We start from the raw sequence: 19087 nt of genomic DNA, 5'->3' as shown, positions 1-19087 counted from the left end.
AAACACAAATAGAATTTTTTTTCTTCAGGTAAACACTTTTTTGGAGCTGTAATTTGAGTAAAAAATCAAATCTTTATATATTTTGATGGATAATATGAGTTGGGATGTAAAATACCTCTATTGATTTTGAATTCATCTGGTCAAAAGGTCAAGTTCACAGCAGCCTTTAATTAACCAAAATTGGGATTTTTTTTTTGTTTTCCATCATTTGACATAAATTGTCAGCAAACTTTTTAGTCTGTATCAACAAGACTTCGTCCAAATTTGTTTTATAGATCCTGATAAAAAAATATCTGTTTTCCTACTAAGCCAAAATATCACAGCTGATGCACCCATGATTTTTCTGTATTTTTGATTTGTTTATTGCAATTGTCATCTGTGCTTATTTGTAAGCTTTTTGCATTTAGTCCCAAATGTTTCATATGCTGTATATGTTTATATTTTTTGATTGTCCAAAATTATTTCCAGATTAATTACCAAAACACAATTTGCAACATTAGAATAGCCAAGCACTTACTACTGATCTATAACCTGCATGATTCACAGTTTTTATACGATTGTATATATTTGGTCGTATATTGGTATCACGCTGGCGTTGTCGTCGTCGTCCGAATACTTTTATTTTTCGCACTCTAACTTTAGTAAAAGTGAATAGAAATCTATGACATTTTAACACGAGGTTTATGACCACAAAAGGGAGGTTGGGATTGATTTTGGGAGTTTTGGTCCCAACATTTTAGGAATTAGGAGCCAAAAAGGCCCCAAATAAGCATTTTCTTAGTTTTCGCACTCTTAACTGTAGTAAAAGTAAATAGAAATCTATGAAATTTTGACACAAGGTTCATGACCACAAAAAGGAGGTTGGGATTGATTTTGGGAGTTTTGGTCCCAACAATTTAGGAATTAGGGGCCAAAGAAGGGCCCAAATAAGCATTATTCTTGGTTTTCGCACAATAACTTTAGTATAAGTTAATAGAAATCAATGAAATTTAATCACAAGGTTTATGACCACAAAAGGAAGGTAAGGATTGATTTTGGGAGTTGAAGTCCCAACAGTTTAGGAATTGGGGCCCAAAAAGGGCCCAAATAAGCATTATTCTTGGTTTTCGCACCATAACTTTAGTATAAGTAAATAGAAATCTATGAAATTTAAACACAAGGTTTATGACCATAAAAGGAAGGTTGGGTTTGATTTTGGGAGTTTTGGTCCAAACAGTTTAGGAATAAGGGGCCCAAAGGGTCCAAAATTGAACTTTGTTTGATTTCATTAAAAATTGAATAATTGGGGTTCTTTGATATGCCAAATCTAACTGTGTATGTAGATTCTTAATTTTTGGTCCCGTTTTCAAATTGGTCTACATTAAAGTCTAAAGGGTCCAATATTAAACTAAGTTTGATTTTAACAAAAATTGAATTCTTGGGCTTTTTTGATATGCTGAATCTAAACATGTACTTAGATTTTTGATTATGGGCCCAGTTTTCAAGTTGGTTCAAATCAGGATCCAAAATTATTATATAAAGCATTGTGCAATAGCAAGAAATTTTCAATTGCACAGTATTCAGCAATAGCAAGAAATCTTCAATTGCACAGTGTTGTGCAATAGCAAGAAATTTTCAATTGCCACTATTGCACAATAGCAAGAAATCTTCAATTGCACAGTATTGTGCAATAGCAAATATTTTCAATTGCACAGTATTGTGCAATAGCATGAAATATCTAATTGCACAATATTGTTCAATAGCAAGAAATTTTCAATTGGAGTTATCTTTCTTTGTCCAGAATAGTAGTTGAATCAACTTAAATCATTGTTTTATACAATATACAATGTATATTCACTTTTACTACCAATTGATAAATTAAAACAATCTTTACCATTCAGTGATAACAAGCACTTTATTTTACATTTTAATATTTTATGATGTATTTAAATGAGTAGTTATTGTTGCAAACTCCATTAGAAATTTGAATTGAGATCAGTTTTAGAAAAAGGGAAAGGGGTATGTGAAAAAAAAAATGGGGGGGGGGGGGGGGGGGTTTAAATTTTTCTTATTTCAGATTTCATAAATAAAAAGAAAATTTCTTCAAACATTTTTTCAACAGCATAGTGAATTACTCAAAGGCAAAAAAGTTCATTAGACCACATTCATTCTGTGTCAGAAACCTATGCTGTGTCAACTATTTAATCACAATCCAAATTTAGATCTGAATCCAGCTTGAATGTTGTGTCCATACTTGCCCCAACCGTTCAGGGTTCAACCTCTGCAGTCGTATAAAACTGCGCCCTGCGGAGCATCTGGTATAATTTATAGTGACTGACCTTTGTAAATATTTGTGTAGACTATTGATTTTATTTGTGAATGATTTGTATCTGTACTTTTTACGAAGGACCAAAACTGGAGATTGAATACACAATCATACAGTGTCTTATCGAGAATACACAATCATACAGTGTCTTATCGAGAATAAAAAAAGGCACACTGTTCATTGTATCTAGTTTACACAAATATCATATCGTACATGCATTCAAAATTTATGACGACACGCTCGACCTCGGATGAGTCGAACCTCGGATGAGTCGAACCTCGGATGAGTCGAATACTTTGGTCCAGTCCCTTCGACTTCGACACAACGAGGTTCAACTGTCTTGTTATTTTGTGAAAAATAATGAAAGAAAAACAAATATGTAACACAGCAACAAACGACTATCACTGAATTACAGGCTTCTGACTTGGGACTTGCAGCTGCAGTTATAAAACTCATGAATCTTTACATAAACTTTCCAAATGGTCTAACTAGCAACAGCGGAGACATTTCAACAACGAGATTTTAAATGAAGAAATAATTCCCTCATGTCATGGTCAATGCTCATTTTAATATTTTACACTGAGCGTTAGCGATGTGTAAAATATGGTAAAAAATAATGCCTGCTCATGTTTAAATGAGCAAAGAACATGACATGAAGGAATTATTTCGATTCTAATAGGACAAATACAGTATTTTTATAAGTAGAAGCGTACGAAAATAACTTAAAAATTATTGGCTGTTCCTGTTTCCTTCCAGTGGATTATGTACATAAGATTTTCATATTTGATCATTTTAAAAAACTAACAGCAGAGTAAATATATATTGTTTGATATTAAACACTATATAATAAAGTTTATGTAAGCTGCTAAAATGTGTATATGTTATAAGGATAACAATGAAAATAACAAGAATATGAACAGTAAGTTCGTGTGCAAAAATCAAACATATTTGACAACTGCTTAGTTTTCAAAGTGTAATAAGGACATCATATTAAAATTTGTGTCTTTATCTGTAAAGTTAACTATCGGTACACTACTATTTGTTATTACCTAGAATGATGATTTGTTTTGCCAGGATTCCAAGTCCTTGTTTAAGGTACAGACCAAATTAAAGCATGCTACAGAGAGAATAGCTGAATTAGAGGAATGTTTAGAAGGAAAGCAGCTTGCATTAGACAGGGTGATCAGTGAAAACACCAAGTTCAAAGAATCTGACTCTGCACAGAAGGTATTTAGATAACTCACACCAATAGTATTGTATGTTGAAGATTACACTTATATCATGTATATGATAGATAACAAATCTTAAATTGTTCAGCACATCTGTGTATTGCTTAATAATGCTTTTGTTATTGTAAAAGTGTAGTTTTTGAGTGGCAGAGAATAAGTTCATTTATCAGTAAAATATGGCATGTATTCAAAATATTCAAACTTCTCTTCAGATGCTATTTCTTAATCTTGAAGACACTTCTGTTCTAGTTTCATAACATTCCATGAGGGTGTATGAAAAACAATAACCCAGTCTGTATTTCTGAAAACAAATATTTCAAAAATTTTGCTCTTTAAACTATTTTTTAAACTTTTCTTCAGTGAATTTTATGTGACTTGGGACCGAAATTTCTAAATTTCTAAGTAGCTATCAACTATGAGACTCCATATAAAACTAATGTCAAATCCAGAAACAAACCTAAACCACACTATACAGAAATTTTATGAATTTTATCCGATTGATACATAGCTACTTGTTGAAAACTTATTCAACAATAGATATCAACATTGTTCCAGAATTTCAGAACTTGTACCAGACAATCCCAACATGACATACTTTATTACAAATTCATCTGTATTAAATGATATTCGTAAAAAAAAGTGGCATTATACATTTATAATGACAAAGAATGACATGTTTTTACTGATATATATGTTGCATATAGATGAACTCATTGTCATTTTGTTAAAAACTCACTGAGCTGGTGCACTTAATAGTGGGAGAAAAATCATTCCGATGTAATTTTAAATTACATTGGTCCAAGTAATGAACCAGGCACAAGCTCTCATTTAGTAATCTATGGCCGAACCAAATATTTACAGATTGATAAAGTGATGAAAAGTCAACTACCCTATATATAAATTTTTGATATTTTGTACCAATAAATTCAACAGGATATGCCATAAACTATTTTCTCGCTTATCCATTTGAATTAGATATGATGGTTTACAATATAAAAAAGAAGATGTGGTATGATTGCCAGCGAGACAACTGTCCTCAAGAGACCAAAATGACACAGAAAATAACAACTATAGGTCACTGTACGGCCTTCAAAAATGAGCAAAGCCTAAACCACATAGTCAGCTATAAAAGGCCCCGAAGTGACAATGTAAAACAATTCAAACGAGAAAAATAATGGTCTCATTTATATAGAAAAATGAACGAAAACAGATATGTAACACATAAACAAAAGACAACCACTGAATTACAGACTCCTGACTTGGGACAGGCACATACATACATAATGTGGCGGGGTTTAACATGTTAGTGGGATCCCAACCCTCCCCCTAAACTGGGACAGTACAACATAAGAACGAACTATAAAAATCAGTTGAAAAAGGCTTAACTCATCAGAAAAAATACAAGTGAACGTGGCCGGATACTTGTACATCCCAACAACAAAAAGACACTAGGAACAGATCTGAGAATACTCACAGTTATCTGACAGCTAGTTCAAAGCCACTAACAACTAATAAAAAAATCATGCATCTAAGACTAAATTATTAATCAGTACACATCCAACATCCAATGGATTTAGTGTAAAGACGTCTTAAACAGTCAGAGAAAAACATGACCTTGTGCAATGCCAAGATACAGGTTTCGACAGATTGTAGATCCATGAATGTTTTTATGTATATAACATACTAGTTATATTTAGTTTGCTCTTAATTTACTGATAACAAAATCAATATTTATACCAATAAAAACAATATTCAATGATCTTATTACAGTGTTGAATTAGTAACCTTTTAGAATAAGTTTATTTAAAGGTGCGATAAGTTTATAAGGATCATTTCTAAATTTCTGTTCACGGTTAACAACATTTCCGTAAAAATTAGGATGTGCTATCCTGTTTGAAATAAGTTTTCTACAGGTACAACCAAACTTCAAAACCAAATCTTTATTTCTATTGAAAAATTTAGTAAAGGTTTTAAGTAATTTATGGTAACAATATCCCTGGTTTAATAATTTACCAGTAATACATAGAATACATTTGTTAAAATCAAAAACGTCAAAACAGACACGGGCATAGCAAACGAGCTGTTAAATATAACCACCGTAAGGTGGAGCTAAAGGAACATCACCATCTAAAAATGGAAAATTAACAATAGGGAACGAAAAATCATCCCTTTTGTCGTAAATTTTAGTGTGGAGTTTCCTGTTTAAAACTGAAATATCTAAAATTATGAAAGGACAGTTATTACAGTTAAAATTGATTTATTACAAGGCTATAAACAGTTCACCCAGGGAGAGAAGATTCATGAAATTTTACTACTGATTTGGGAGTATAGCAGTGTATTTCCACGAATCACAGATTTTACTCTGAAATGATTGTAACATGTATTTTTTTTCAAGGAATATGTTATGTTCAAAATTATGAAAGACAGTGAGGTCATGATGTTTACATAAACAGTTTAAAGAAAATTAAATATAGAATCCAGTTGTGATGTATTTATCTTTTTAATTCCAGATTGCTGAAATGGAAGTAGCTATGAGTAAGAGGGATGAAATAATAAGACAGTTGACAACACGATTACAGTCTACAGCCAGTTTACAAACTGATGCAGAACAACTAACACATCATGTACAACAACTTCAGGCACAATTAATTAATGTATGTCATGATTTGTGGCTCACTTATAAGTCTTTATCACTATCATATCTTTAGATTATAAAAAAAAAATATGCCAGATGGTAATATATATCTGAAAACTACAAATGAAAAGAGACACTCCCATGCAAAAGGCACAAGGAGCATTTTTCTTCATTTTTTGTGATCAATAGGAACATGTAATTCATCATAGCCCTTTTAAGCAATATAATATATATTGTTGCCCCCTATGTAACATGTTGCTGGGGACATGGAAATACTGGGCGTCTGTCCAACCGATCTCAGGTGTATAATTCTTGCCAAAATTTTATAATATTTATATTTATTATCAACCACATGATTTCCACCACACTAACCTGAGTGACACTATTTCTAAAAACTGATGAATGTACAATATGAAGAGGACTGAAGAGGTTCAATTCGTAATACAATGTAGCCAGAGTCTTATACAATCTTGGTTATGTGAACTGTAAAGGGGCCTTCATGGTTAAGTCTTGGTAGTCACAACTTTTGTTTAAAACGATAAATAAAAAGAACCCCCAAAAAATCATGAACATATTTTTTTTGAAAATCTATGAGGGACCAGTTATAATAGGAACTTCTAAAAAAAATAATACCATTTGACACATGAGTAACTACTGGGAAAGTATAGTTATTTGTTGGATACCAATTTTTCTTGCAAGATAAAAGCATGAAAGCCTATATCATTGATGCAAGATTTCCATTTAGTTGTTGTATTTTCCAAGTTTTAAAACCATAAATCTAAATATAAGAAACCGTGCAGAATCCAGATTTAGTATGCAAATTGGTATCCAAAATAAGATTCTTTTTATGCCCCACCTAGGATAGTAGAGGGGCATTATGTTTTCTGGTCTGTGCGTCCATTCGTTTGTCTGTGTGTCAGTTCGGCTGTGCGTCCTTTCGTCTGCATCCTTTCGTCTGTGAGTCCGTTCTTCCTGTTTCAGGTTAAATTTTTTGGTCAAGGTAGTTTTGGATGAAGTTGAAGTCCAATCAAGTTCAAACTTAGTACACATATTCCCTATGATATGATCTTTCTTATTTTCATGCCAAATTAAACTTTTGACCCGCATTTCACAGTCCACTGAACATAAAAAATGATAGTGCAAGTTTCGGTTAAAGTTTTTGGTCAAAGTAGTTTTTGATGAAGTTGAAGTCCAATCAACTTGAAACTTAGTACACATATTCCCTATGATATGATCTTTCTTATTTTCATGCCAAATTAAACTTTTGACCCGCATTTCACAGTCCACTGAACATAAAAAATGATAGTGCAAGTTTCGGTTAAAGTTTTTGGTCAAAGTAGTTTTTGATGAAGTTGAAGTCCAATCAACTTGAAACTTATTACACATGTTCCCTATGATATGATCCTTCTAAATTTAAATGCCAAATTGGATTTTTACCCAATTTCACGGTCCACTGAACATAAAAAATGATAGTGTGAGTGGGGCATCTGTGTACTGTGGACACGTTCTTGTTATTTATATATTAGTTAAAAATGTCCTTTTAACAATTTCCTCATGAAACTGTTCTTTTCACATTTCAGGCTGGCAAATTAATGGAATCTCAGAACAGCAAACAGTTGATGTCCTCTCAAGCCTTACTGGAAGCCAAACATGAAATTGAAGCTTTGCAAAAATGTATTGAAGCCAAAGATACGCTTGTTAGTCAGCTATCAGACAAAGTTGGTGCCATTTCTGATGAATATGTTAATCTGAAAACTTCATATGAAGCCTCGAGACAAAAAGAAGCAGAAAGTTCTAAAGTTGTGAAAAGTCTGATGTCTGATGCAGAGGATATTCGAAGACAAGGAAGTGTAAATGGTTCAGTCACAGTATCTAATGAATATTCAGATGTCGATGACAGAGTTCAAAAGGTCAGACTTGAACTGGAAGAAACATATGGAAATCAGATAGCCTTGATGAAAGATCAATTGTCAAAACATTATAATGTGGAGGTTGAAAAATTGACTAGGGAATTAAATAATTTTAAGGAGATTTGTGCAAAACTTGAAAGTGATGATAATTCTCTTGAAGAAGAAAAACTGAAATTAACTGAAAGAAATACTTCTAATGATTTATTGATTTCTGAACTTCAATCAAAATTAACTGAAATTCATTCAAAATGTGTTCAAATTCAAAGTGAAAAAGATGAACTTACAAAAGAAAATTTGACTTTAAGTAAACAGATTGATTTATTGAGTTCTCAGTTAGAATCCACACATCATGATCATCCAGTCAGTAATGGAGGTGAACCTGTTCAGGAGGATGATAACTCTGATTCATACAATAAACTCAAAGAATTAAATGAGAAAAACTTAAATTTGACTTCTGAATTAGACACGATTAAAAAAGACTATGCTAATGCACAGAAAAATGTAGAGGAGTTAGAAAAGAAAGTAAAGGGAGGTAATAGACCTGCCAGATTCCAGGTCGACTCCCAAGAGATAGTGATGGAATTAAAACAAGTGACTGAACAGTATGAAGAAGCTTTAGTAAACATTGCAATGATGCAGGGAAGGATTGAAGACTATGATATTAAGTGTGAAATTCTAAATGAAGACTTGAATAAGATAAAAGAACAATTGAAAACATCAGAAGATGCAGTGAAAAATTATGAAAAACAGACAAAAGAATTTGATAAAATAAAGGATAAATTGGGAAAATCAGAGCAGGAAATCAAAAGTTTTGAAGATCGTGTAAAGGAGTATGAATCAAAACATGAAACAGTGTTATCAGAACTAAGTGATATGACAGAACAGTGTACAAATGCTCAAAGACAGTGTGAAGAATACAGAGATAAATTTGTTGAATATGAACAGCAACTTACTGATTATGAAGGGTTAACCACTCAGTACAATGAATTACAACATGAATGTAATGTGTATCAAACACAAAATGATGAACTCAATAATAAAATGAATATTCAGCAAGATGTTGTCATGGAGTTGAAGGCGGAGCTAGAGATATTGTCTAATCAAAACCAAGCATTCCAAGAACAGTCTCCCATACAGACACAGCAAATAGAGGACTTAACCAAAGAAAACAAATGTTTGCTAGAAAGTATTGACTTACATAAAGATGAAGTTACAAAACTAACTAATAGTCTTAATCAGGCTACAGCAGAGGTAGATACTTATAAGGAGAAAACTCAATCACTTGAAAGTTTAGTGGAAACTCTGGAGGTTGAACTAAAATCAAAATGTGACACTGAATTAATTCTTAAACAAAAAGACGATTCAATAAAGAAATTAACCAATGACATTAATGACTTAACATTACAGCTTCACATGCAAGAACCTGTTAAAGAAAGTTTCCAGAGGGAAACAATAACACATGAAGAGGCATCATTGTCTAATCAGGTTGTCTCTCAGAATGAAACAAAAGACATTGAGAATGCCCAGGTTGTTCAGTCAGAAGCACGATCAGCTCTGTCATTTGATAGTTTTGTGCAGGAAGAATTAGAACATCAGTCAGAACTTGCATTACACGTGGTTAGTGATATGGAAGCTGATTCTCTTGATGGTGATACCGTTTCTATTGAAGACTCAAAACAAAGTGATCTTATAGCTGAAATAAGTAAACTTCAGCATGAGAATCATGAACTTAAACTGACTATCCAGAACATAAAAGTTACTTATGAAAATGATTTGGAGCAAGCATTACAGTCATGTCGTTCTGAAATTGTCAATGTATCGGCTGAAAAATCAAACATAGAGACCTCTTATTTAGAACTAGAGGAAAATATTGTTAACATTAATGAAAAAGTTAAGTTAGCTGAATCAGCATTGGCTACTGTGAAGGAAGAAAAGCTTGCACTCCAGAATGATTTAACATTTGTTAACAGTATGTTAGATGAAATGACTCAGAACGAGGGACTGTCTCAAAGTGATTCAAATATATCAATCACAGTGTGTAATAAATTGAAAACACTGCAAGAAAAATTAGAAATTGCTGAATCAAATATTGAAAATCTAAGTTCTCAAAGTGAAAAATTAAAAACTGAAAAATTAGAAAATATAGAAATACATAAGAATATAATTTTACACAAACAGGAGGAAAATGATAATTTATGTAAAGAACTTGAGTGTCTTCAAATTCAGCTAAAAAATATGGAAACTGAAGTTGAAAAAAGTAAACAGCTATTGAAAGAAAATGACAGTTTGAATAAGTCTTTGCAAGAAATGAATGAAAGGGAACAAACTCTACGAATTCAATGTGAACGGTTATCTCAGCAAGTATTCGAACTCTCCGTCATAAATCAGACAGTTAGTGGTGACAAAGAAAACCTTGAGAACAGGTTTGTGGAAGTGTCAGCAATGGAAAATAATGAGATCTCTGACTCAGTAGTGAACAGTCATGTAAATGAAGTAATGTCAAGTAAAAAGTCACATGATTTATTATTAACCAATCAGCAATTACTTCCAATTTCAGAATATGACAATGATGTAAAATGTAAAGTTACAGCAGATGATGAAACTTTGGTGAGAGATGATGGACCTCAGAAAACAACAGATGTTCTAGTCCATGAAGGTGAAATAACACAGCAGAGTGCAGCCAACCAGTCAACCACGGTAAGATCAACCTGCATGCCGACCAACCATGGTCAAGTTATGAATGTTTGTTCGTCTGTTTGTGTTAATTCAGTTATTCAGTTACCGCAAAATTCTGTTCATGATTTAGTTGCTTCTAATTTTAATACTTTCGATTTTCAAATGACTGCCAGTCAAAATGATGATAAATGTTGCAAACAAGCTGAAAATTTGGATCAAAGTGAATATGATGACCCTCAGAATCTTACAAGTGTTAATAAATCATCTGATCAAACATTACACCAATCATGTGAGAACACAAATAATCTATCACAAAATCATGATAGAGATCTAAATAAACATCAAGATACAAATTCCAGTTCTAAAAATGATGACAATTTTCAGGATGCAGATGCAAGCTCAAATGAGTATACAGATCATGCAGATGTTGGTGAAAATGAGAATGAGAATAATGAACAATCAGAACATTTGAGAAATGAGAATACAATACTGAAGGTCAAATTAGAGGACACACAAAATGATATGTCAGCTATACTGCATGATCGTGTTGAATTGGTAGGATCCATGGAAAATTTTTCTGACAAAATAAACTATTTGCGTGACCACAATGAACGATTACAGAAAGAATTGAAACGATCAGTTGAAGACAATAAAGTGTTGCTTTTGAAAGTTGAAGAAAGCAATGAAAGTTCTGAAATAAGATGCAAGTTAGAAGATAAAATTATTGAACTTGTATCAGAAAACCAAAAGTTAAAATCAGAATATGGAGAAAGTAGAAAAGCATTAAAGGATGAACATGAATCTTTGAAATCTGCATTGAACTCTTGGCAAGAGGCATCTAGTTCTAGTCAACAGTTGAAGGCAGAAGTAACAGGTTTGTTTAATGAAATGGAAAGATTATCTGAACAAAAGCAGGACATGGAATCGTCACTACAGGCTATGGAGGAAGCGTTTGTCACCAGTCAGTCATTAAATGAGGAACTGCAAAGGCAAGCACTTGAAAACTGTAAAAATCTCAATGATATGGAAAAGTGGAAAATTCATGCTCAGGATTTGGAAGGACAATTAAGAGAAAGTGAAGAAAAGTTGGAAACTAAAACACGTACATGGAAAATGTATGTGGGAGAAATTGAAAATAAACAGAAAGAAAAGATAAATGATTTAGAATATCAAGTGGAACAGAAAGCAGCCGAGGTTAATGAACTTAGAAATATCAATAGTGAGCTAGAAAGTAAATATCAGGAATTGCATGAAGATAAGGAGCAATTACAAGAGGAATGTAAAGCATGCCAAACTGAAATCAGCCATTTGTATTTGGTTAACACGGAATTGGTTCAGGAACGAGATGTATCATTAATTCAATGGGAACATTTCAGACCGGAACTAAATAAGTTGACTGAGAAATGTACAATGCAGGAAAGTTTTATTTTAGAGTTGAAAAGCGAACAATTGCAATTGATTACCGATATCAAACTGAAACAAGAAAAGTGTGACAGTATAGAAATAATCATGGCCAAAGAAAAAGTAGAGTTGCAAGGAAAGTGCTCTAATTATGAAAATCAACTGATTCAAATGAAAGAATGTTGTTTTAACCTTGAAAAACAAGTTGAAACGATTACTGAAAAGTGTGCAATGTTTGAAAAACAAAAAGAAGAAATGATGGTTCAGCAAAATGATTTAATCAAAGACCGGGAAAGTGTACAATCAGAAAATAAATTATTGAAGGAAAAATGTGACAAATTCTCACAAGAAGTTGAAAATATGAATATCTTATTGAAAAATAAATATCAAGAGTATGAAAGTTCTTTAGGAGAACTTGAAAAGAAAAATATGAAATTAAAAGAAATTTGTGAGAAATCTGATATTGAAGCTGTAAATTTGAACAAGAATCATTCTGAGGTTCTGAAACAAAAAGAAAAGCAAATAGAGAAATTAGAGCAAAAAGTGATAACATGTTCTTTACAAATAAATGAATTACATGTTAGATGTAATCAAACCGATAATGCCTTAAAAGATGTTGAATTCAAATACTCTGACTTGAAACAAATCAAAGAAAAGGCTGAGAATGAGGAATTATCTGGTCTATCTTCACAAAACCATGAACTCAGGACCAAACTGGAATCTCTAGAAAATATAATTAAAGATAAGGATTTAGATTGTGAAAATTTGACTCAGAAGTGTAAAGAATTAGAGAAATCATTTGTTAGTGTACAAACTGAAAACAAAGAATTAGAGAAATCATTTGTTAGTGTACAAACTGAAAACAAAGAATTGTGGCAAAATTGTAAAAATATAGAACTTAAGAAAAAGGCTATAAAAACAAAATATTCTCAGCTAGTTCAAACAAGTAATGAGACTGAAGAAAAACTGCAGAAAACAATATCAAATCTTACTTCAATGAATAATGATTTAAATGAGAAATGTGAGGCACATGAAGAGCATATTCAGAACTTGAATATTGATATTGAAAAGATTGATCAAGTTAAAGCTAATGTACAGCAAACATTAAAAGAGACATCAGAAAGGAATAATAAGGTTGAAAGTTTATTGAAAGAAGTTCAGGATGAAAATAAGGTATTGTCAAAAAAAATTGAAACAAACAAATGTCAATCAGATCAAGTTTGCAGTGAACTGGAAAAGTTAAAACAAGTTCACAAAGACAGTGAAGGCTTAATAGTAAAACTTGAAAGAGAGAATGGAAGTCTAATGCACCAGCTTAGCGAAGAAACTAAACAGTTGGAAAAATTACAACAAAGTCATCAGGATTTCATGGAAGAACTTGAGCAAACACAAAAATCACTATTAAAGCTTCAGGAGGATCATTTTGAGCTGAAAAATAAGAAAGAGATGTTGGAAAAAGAAAATGATCAGATGAAGCAGCAGAGAGAAAGACTGTCGCAGGAGATAAACAATTTGTCTGATGAGTTAGCAAGTGTTGAACAGGAAAGAAACAGCTATTTTGCCGAACAAGAACTTAGAAAACAAAGTGTTAAGAACAGTGAAGAATCACCTGTTACATCAGACATTAAGGAGAAAGGAGATGCTGATGATGTCCATGTACAGGAGATTTATGAAGCTGTTGATGCTCAACTAACAGAAAGACCAGTGCATGATGCAGAGGAAATAAAGGAAAGTAAGAAAAAAGATGATAATAAAAAGAACGAGGAGGAAGACAATGAACTTATTTCTGAGGAAGAGTTAGAGGTCTTAATTCAACAAAGAATTGATCATGAAAAGAAGCAAATTGAATATGATCTGGAGGAAAAATACGAACTTCAATTCCGTAAACGTCAAGTTGAATTGATGCATACATTTGAAAAGAAACAAAAAGATTTGCAGAAGGACTTTGAACAACATGTTAATCACAGGGTTGAATCTTTACGAGCTGAGAAGGATCAATCTTTCGTGAAAGCATTGCAGAAAGTGAAAAAAGATTTTGAGAAAAAACTTAAAAAGGAGAAGGAGAAACAAAGGTTGGCACATTTACAGGAGTTGGCAACAATGGAAGACGAAAGGAAAGGAGGTGGACATATCAGTGGTGTTGTTAAGAATTTACTTCAGGAAAATCAGGTATGTATAATTATTATGTTTTTGTGTCCAAATTTTGATGTACACTTAAAAAAAATATTTGAAAGAAGTTTTAGAAGCAAAATATTGACATTATAGAAAAGTGTATTTTAATTGAAAATGTGCATTTATTAAATATTGTACAAAGTAAATAACATCATATTATGATTATTATATGCGAGGTCAGTTATTCAAGTTAGTAAAAAGACTTCATATCAGTAAACGGGTTCGTTACATCACAATATTTAATGGCACATATGGAAGAGAAGAAAAAATTTCATCAGGAAATAAAAAATAATATGACACAAAAATATCTAAATTTGCTTTTATTCGTCTTAAGTAATTTCTGTAAATAAAAAGAGTTGTGGAATATATGTCAATGAACATGATGAAAAAAACCCACAAAAACGGAGAAAAAACATCTAAAGATAACCATTAATATAATAACTGACGACAAAAATTAAATGTATCATTAATTATTATCTCTCTCCAAAATTAACAAAGATGATTTTCTATTTGTCCATTATATATGGACCATTAAATATACTGTTTTAATGATTTCTTGATAGGAGTTGGCAGAAGCCCGAGATGCTTTGTTACAACAAGTGGAACTTTCCCACCACCAACAAGACAAGTTAGAGGATGAACTTAGGAGTATGATGGAAGAAAACATTGAGGGAGAGGGAGAATTCCTTCAGGAACCTATTAAACTAAACACTGAAAAACCAAGACATTCATATCGTAGTCAGTCACTCCTTCTTGATTGGGAATTCTCTCCCTCATCATCATTTGACCAAGACAAAGATCCACCCGGTCTGAGTGGACAGTTCGAATATGATTGTCAGAACTTACAATGTCTACTGTTAAGAAGGAAATATCAAGAACTCAGGAATACTGTTCAATTATCTGGTTTTCAACCAGAATTAAACATTGCAGAAGATTTTCACTCTGTTGGTCCAGGCTTTAAACCAGAAATAGTGGATTACATCCACAATGAACCTGAAACAGATTTGTCGACACCCACTACAGAACTTGAGGCTTCATTTGTAAAGGAAGCTTTAAGAAAGGCAGCTGAATCTTTCTCAGAAGACAAACAAACTACTAATTCTACTCCCACTGTTGACGCTTTCATTGAAAATGTTGGTGCTAAGGATGATATATTTAAGTCTAGAGAATCTGTTGCAACAACGGAGGAATTCTTGCCTCTAAGGGTTAGATCACTTAGTTTGAATCTACCCCAAGAGACTGATTTAATGGATTGTGATGAAATAAGTGAAGTAGATAAAAAACATCCTTCTTTTATTAGGCATGTAAGACATCGGTCATTGGATAGATTTATTGGGCAAAACATAGAAACTGAAGGAAAATTTGTTGCAGAATTTTTCCATGATCAAACACCCTTGTCACAGCTTAACAAATCACAAGATAGAATATCACAATCATCAGATGGGAAATTAAAAGTAAATAGCATAAGCAAAAGAAACTCATGGAATTCATCTAGAAGTAGTCAAACAAGCTTGTCTCAGAGTGATCTTCAACTCAGTATAGACCATGTGACTGAATCTAAATCGGAAAAATCAGAACATAATTCACAAGGGGAATTCTTTGTCGAATATATTAGTGGCGATTTAGAAACCTTAGATCAAAACACTCTTAATGAAATTGCTGTTATCCAATCTAATTCTCCTCATTTAGGGGAGGTAACTCCACATTTCGATTTTGCATTAGAACTTACAAAGGATGAGAAATTGGATAACGATAAATTATTGAAGAAACTGGATAGTTTGAAAAACATTTATTGTAAAGAAAAACAAGATCTTATGAGCAAGTGTGAAAATCTGACAATTCAGCTCGAAAATGAGTCTCTTTCAAGGAGACAACTTGAACAGGAACTCATTAATATTAGTGAAGATTTTGGGGAAACTTTTATGAAACCAGAAACTGAGGTTTCAATTGTTAGTCAAAGGGAAAATAATGCAAAGCAACCACCTAAGAAAGCTTTGACAGACAATAATACACTGCTAAAAGAAAATATTCCCAAATCTTGTCATTTTGAATCAATGATTAAAAGTCTGGAGTGTGAGTTACAGGAGAAAGAAGACAGCCTCAAGCAACAAAATATAGAAATTGGCATGGGTGAAGCTTTACAAGAGCAAAGACTGAATGAAATGAATGTGCTTTATAAATCGGAATTAAGAAAATTAGAAGTAGAAAATAGTTCTTTATTGGAACAAAAATATCAACTTGAAAATCAAAACTGTGAACTAAACCGAAAATCAGAATCTAAAGAATCAAGGGGAGATAACTGTAAAAGTTTTATTTCTGTAGAATTACAGACTGATGAATTAGAACTAAATAACGAAAAGAATTTACTGGAAAAACAACAGCTTATAGATCAGTTGGAAACACATAACTCAAAAATAGAATCAGACTTAAAAGTATTGTTTGTAAAAGAAAAGGAAAAGGAAATTACCATAAAAGAATTGACAGAAAAATGTCAAAATCTTGAAATGAAAACACAGGAAAAAGTTCAATTAGTGGAACAGCTAGATCAACAGTGTGCTTCCTACAAGTTGAAGTTACAAACAACTGGACAAGATTCCACTGAAATGAAACCGTTTGAATCTTTCATTGAGCTCCAAGAGAAATGCAAAAATTTAGAACTAGAACTTGAAAGTGCAAAACAGAATGAAACTTTTGCTTGTATTTATGAGGAAAAGTGCAACCAATTGGAATCTAATCTAGAAAACCAACAAGATTTTGAACAAGATCTGATAGAAATGACTGAAAAATTTGAAAGGTTAGAAAAAGAATATAAAGAACAGAATATGAACCATTTACAGGAACTGAATTCTTGTACTTCTGTTATTGAAAAACTGAGGCAAAAATGTGAGAATATAGACGGTTTATTGGCAAACGAGAAAAAAGTATCACAGGAAACATATGAAAAGTGCGAGCACTATCTTAGAGAGCTAACATTGAAGCAATCTTTATTGAAAGACCTTGAAGAAAAGTCAAGAAAAAATGATATACAGCTTGAGGAATTGAGTATTAAATGTGCTAACCTCACAGATAGTCTACAAATTCAAAAACACAAGAATAATCGTCTGAAAAAAGAAAATGAGGAAAACAGTAAAAAATATGAAGCAGAAATAAGTCACAAGGAAAGAGCTTTAGATGAAATTAATGATACATGTTCAAAATTTGAAATAGCAGAATATGAAAATGAACATGTTATTCAAGAACTGACAACTCAATGCCAAAAATACCAGTCAGAAATTCAAGCTTTGAGAGCAAAGGAACTGCTGAAAATAAAGAAAACATTGTCTTGCTCTGTTGATGAAATTGAGAGTACTGACTATCAGGAATTCATAGTAGATAGTAGTTCATGCATATTTGATGATGAAGAAGAAAAGATTCCTGGTGAAAATAAAGAAAACGAGAGTGAGTTTGATAATAAAATAGAGGAGGACATTCTTGTACAGAAAACAGCTAGTTATGTTGAGACTGGCATTCATGATGATAAGTCAGGTGTATATCAGAGGGTTACTGAATTGGAAACTTTGTTAAAAGACAAGGATGCTTTAATAAGAAAGTATGAGACTGAATTAGATCAAAGGAATGATGAATTAGATAGAATGGATGATCTTCGTCAGTATCAGGAACATTTGGAGATGTCAGTCAGAGAAAAAGATTCCTATATTAAACAATTAGAGGAACATTTCTTACAGCAGAGGACACCCGTCTCCGTTAGATCGCCTGTCAAACCTGGCAAATTTGGAAATGTTGGTCAATCAAGAAAGGATGAGCCTGCAGCAATAACTTGTAGTACACCCACTTTGAACTTGCCTGAAAATATTCATTCCTCAGAAATGGAATTACAAGATAATTTATCTGATCAGTCGACAATAAGTGGGGATAACTCTTTTACAAAACAGAAGTCACATGACAGTCTACTTTCAGACAAAACAGATAATGATGGGAATTTTGTTACACATTCCAAATTTAATGATAGTTTTATCTCAGACAGTAAAAATGACAATACTCAGACCACATCAGCTTTAAGTGAATCAGGCAGTAGAAAGTCTGAGGAAGGTAGCATCTCACAAATGGATATGAAACATTTTGCTATTGTGGAAGAAATATCCAAACTAAGACAGGATCTAAGAGAAACCAAATCTGTATATACTCAGGAAAATGCACTGTTGAGAGAAGCTCTTGATAAAGAAAAATGGAATAGAGATTCTAAACTAGAGTCACAAGATGTGGAACATCATTTCTCATCTGAAGTTGGAAAACTTCAGCAGAAAGTTTCTTTATTAAAGGAAACCAATGAAATATTAAGAAATGAAAATGATAAATGGTTAAAGAAAGTTCAAGAACAAGAAACAATAGTTCTCCAACTCAGAGAACAGCTTGGTTGTGATGTTAATAAAGATGAAAACAAACTTGATCAGTCATTTAATCAGCAGCTTAAACTTTTACAGCAACAGAGAAATGAATTGGTAGAAAGACTGAGTGAAAGTGAAAATAAGATAGGAAATCTGTCTCAAAGTCTTATTGAAAAATCTACTTCGGAAGAAAACTTACGCTCTGAAAAAGCTAAGCTACAGACAAAACTGTATGAGATGGAAGAAGTTGAAAAAGAATTGACGGAAAAGAAAATTGAATTAGAAAAACAGAAGGCAACACAAAGTCGGTTAGAGGAAGTTATCTATCATAGAGATCTGATTGAAAGGGAGTTGATGAAGCAAAAAAGATTGTT

At 32.4% G+C, this 19087-nt stretch overlaps 1 protein-coding gene across 9 annotated transcripts in view; it reads left to right on the top strand.

Annotated features, from left to right (window-relative positions):
- LOC143065044 (uncharacterized) overlaps positions 1–19087 on the top strand; it is a 132238-nt gene that overhangs the window by 8664 nt on the left and 104487 nt on the right. For all 9 annotated transcript variants that reach the window (XM_076238341.1, XM_076238344.1, XM_076238342.1 and 6 more), the window contains exons 4-6: positions 3380–3532; positions 6045–6188; positions 7750–10776. In XM_076238341.1, coding sequence (XP_076094456.1) covers positions 3380–3532; positions 6045–6188; positions 7750–10776 — 3324 coding nt within the window. The remainder of the gene's footprint in view (positions 1–3379; positions 3533–6044; positions 6189–7749; positions 10777–19087) is intronic.

This window comes from Mytilus galloprovincialis, chromosome 2 (genome assembly GCF_965363235.1).
Source record: "Mytilus galloprovincialis chromosome 2, xbMytGall1.hap1.1, whole genome shotgun sequence".
Lineage (NCBI taxonomy): Eukaryota > Metazoa > Mollusca > Bivalvia > Mytilida > Mytilidae > Mytilus > Mytilus galloprovincialis.
Note: the sequence above shows the minus strand (reverse complement) of the source record. Positions and strands in the feature narration are given on the sequence as shown.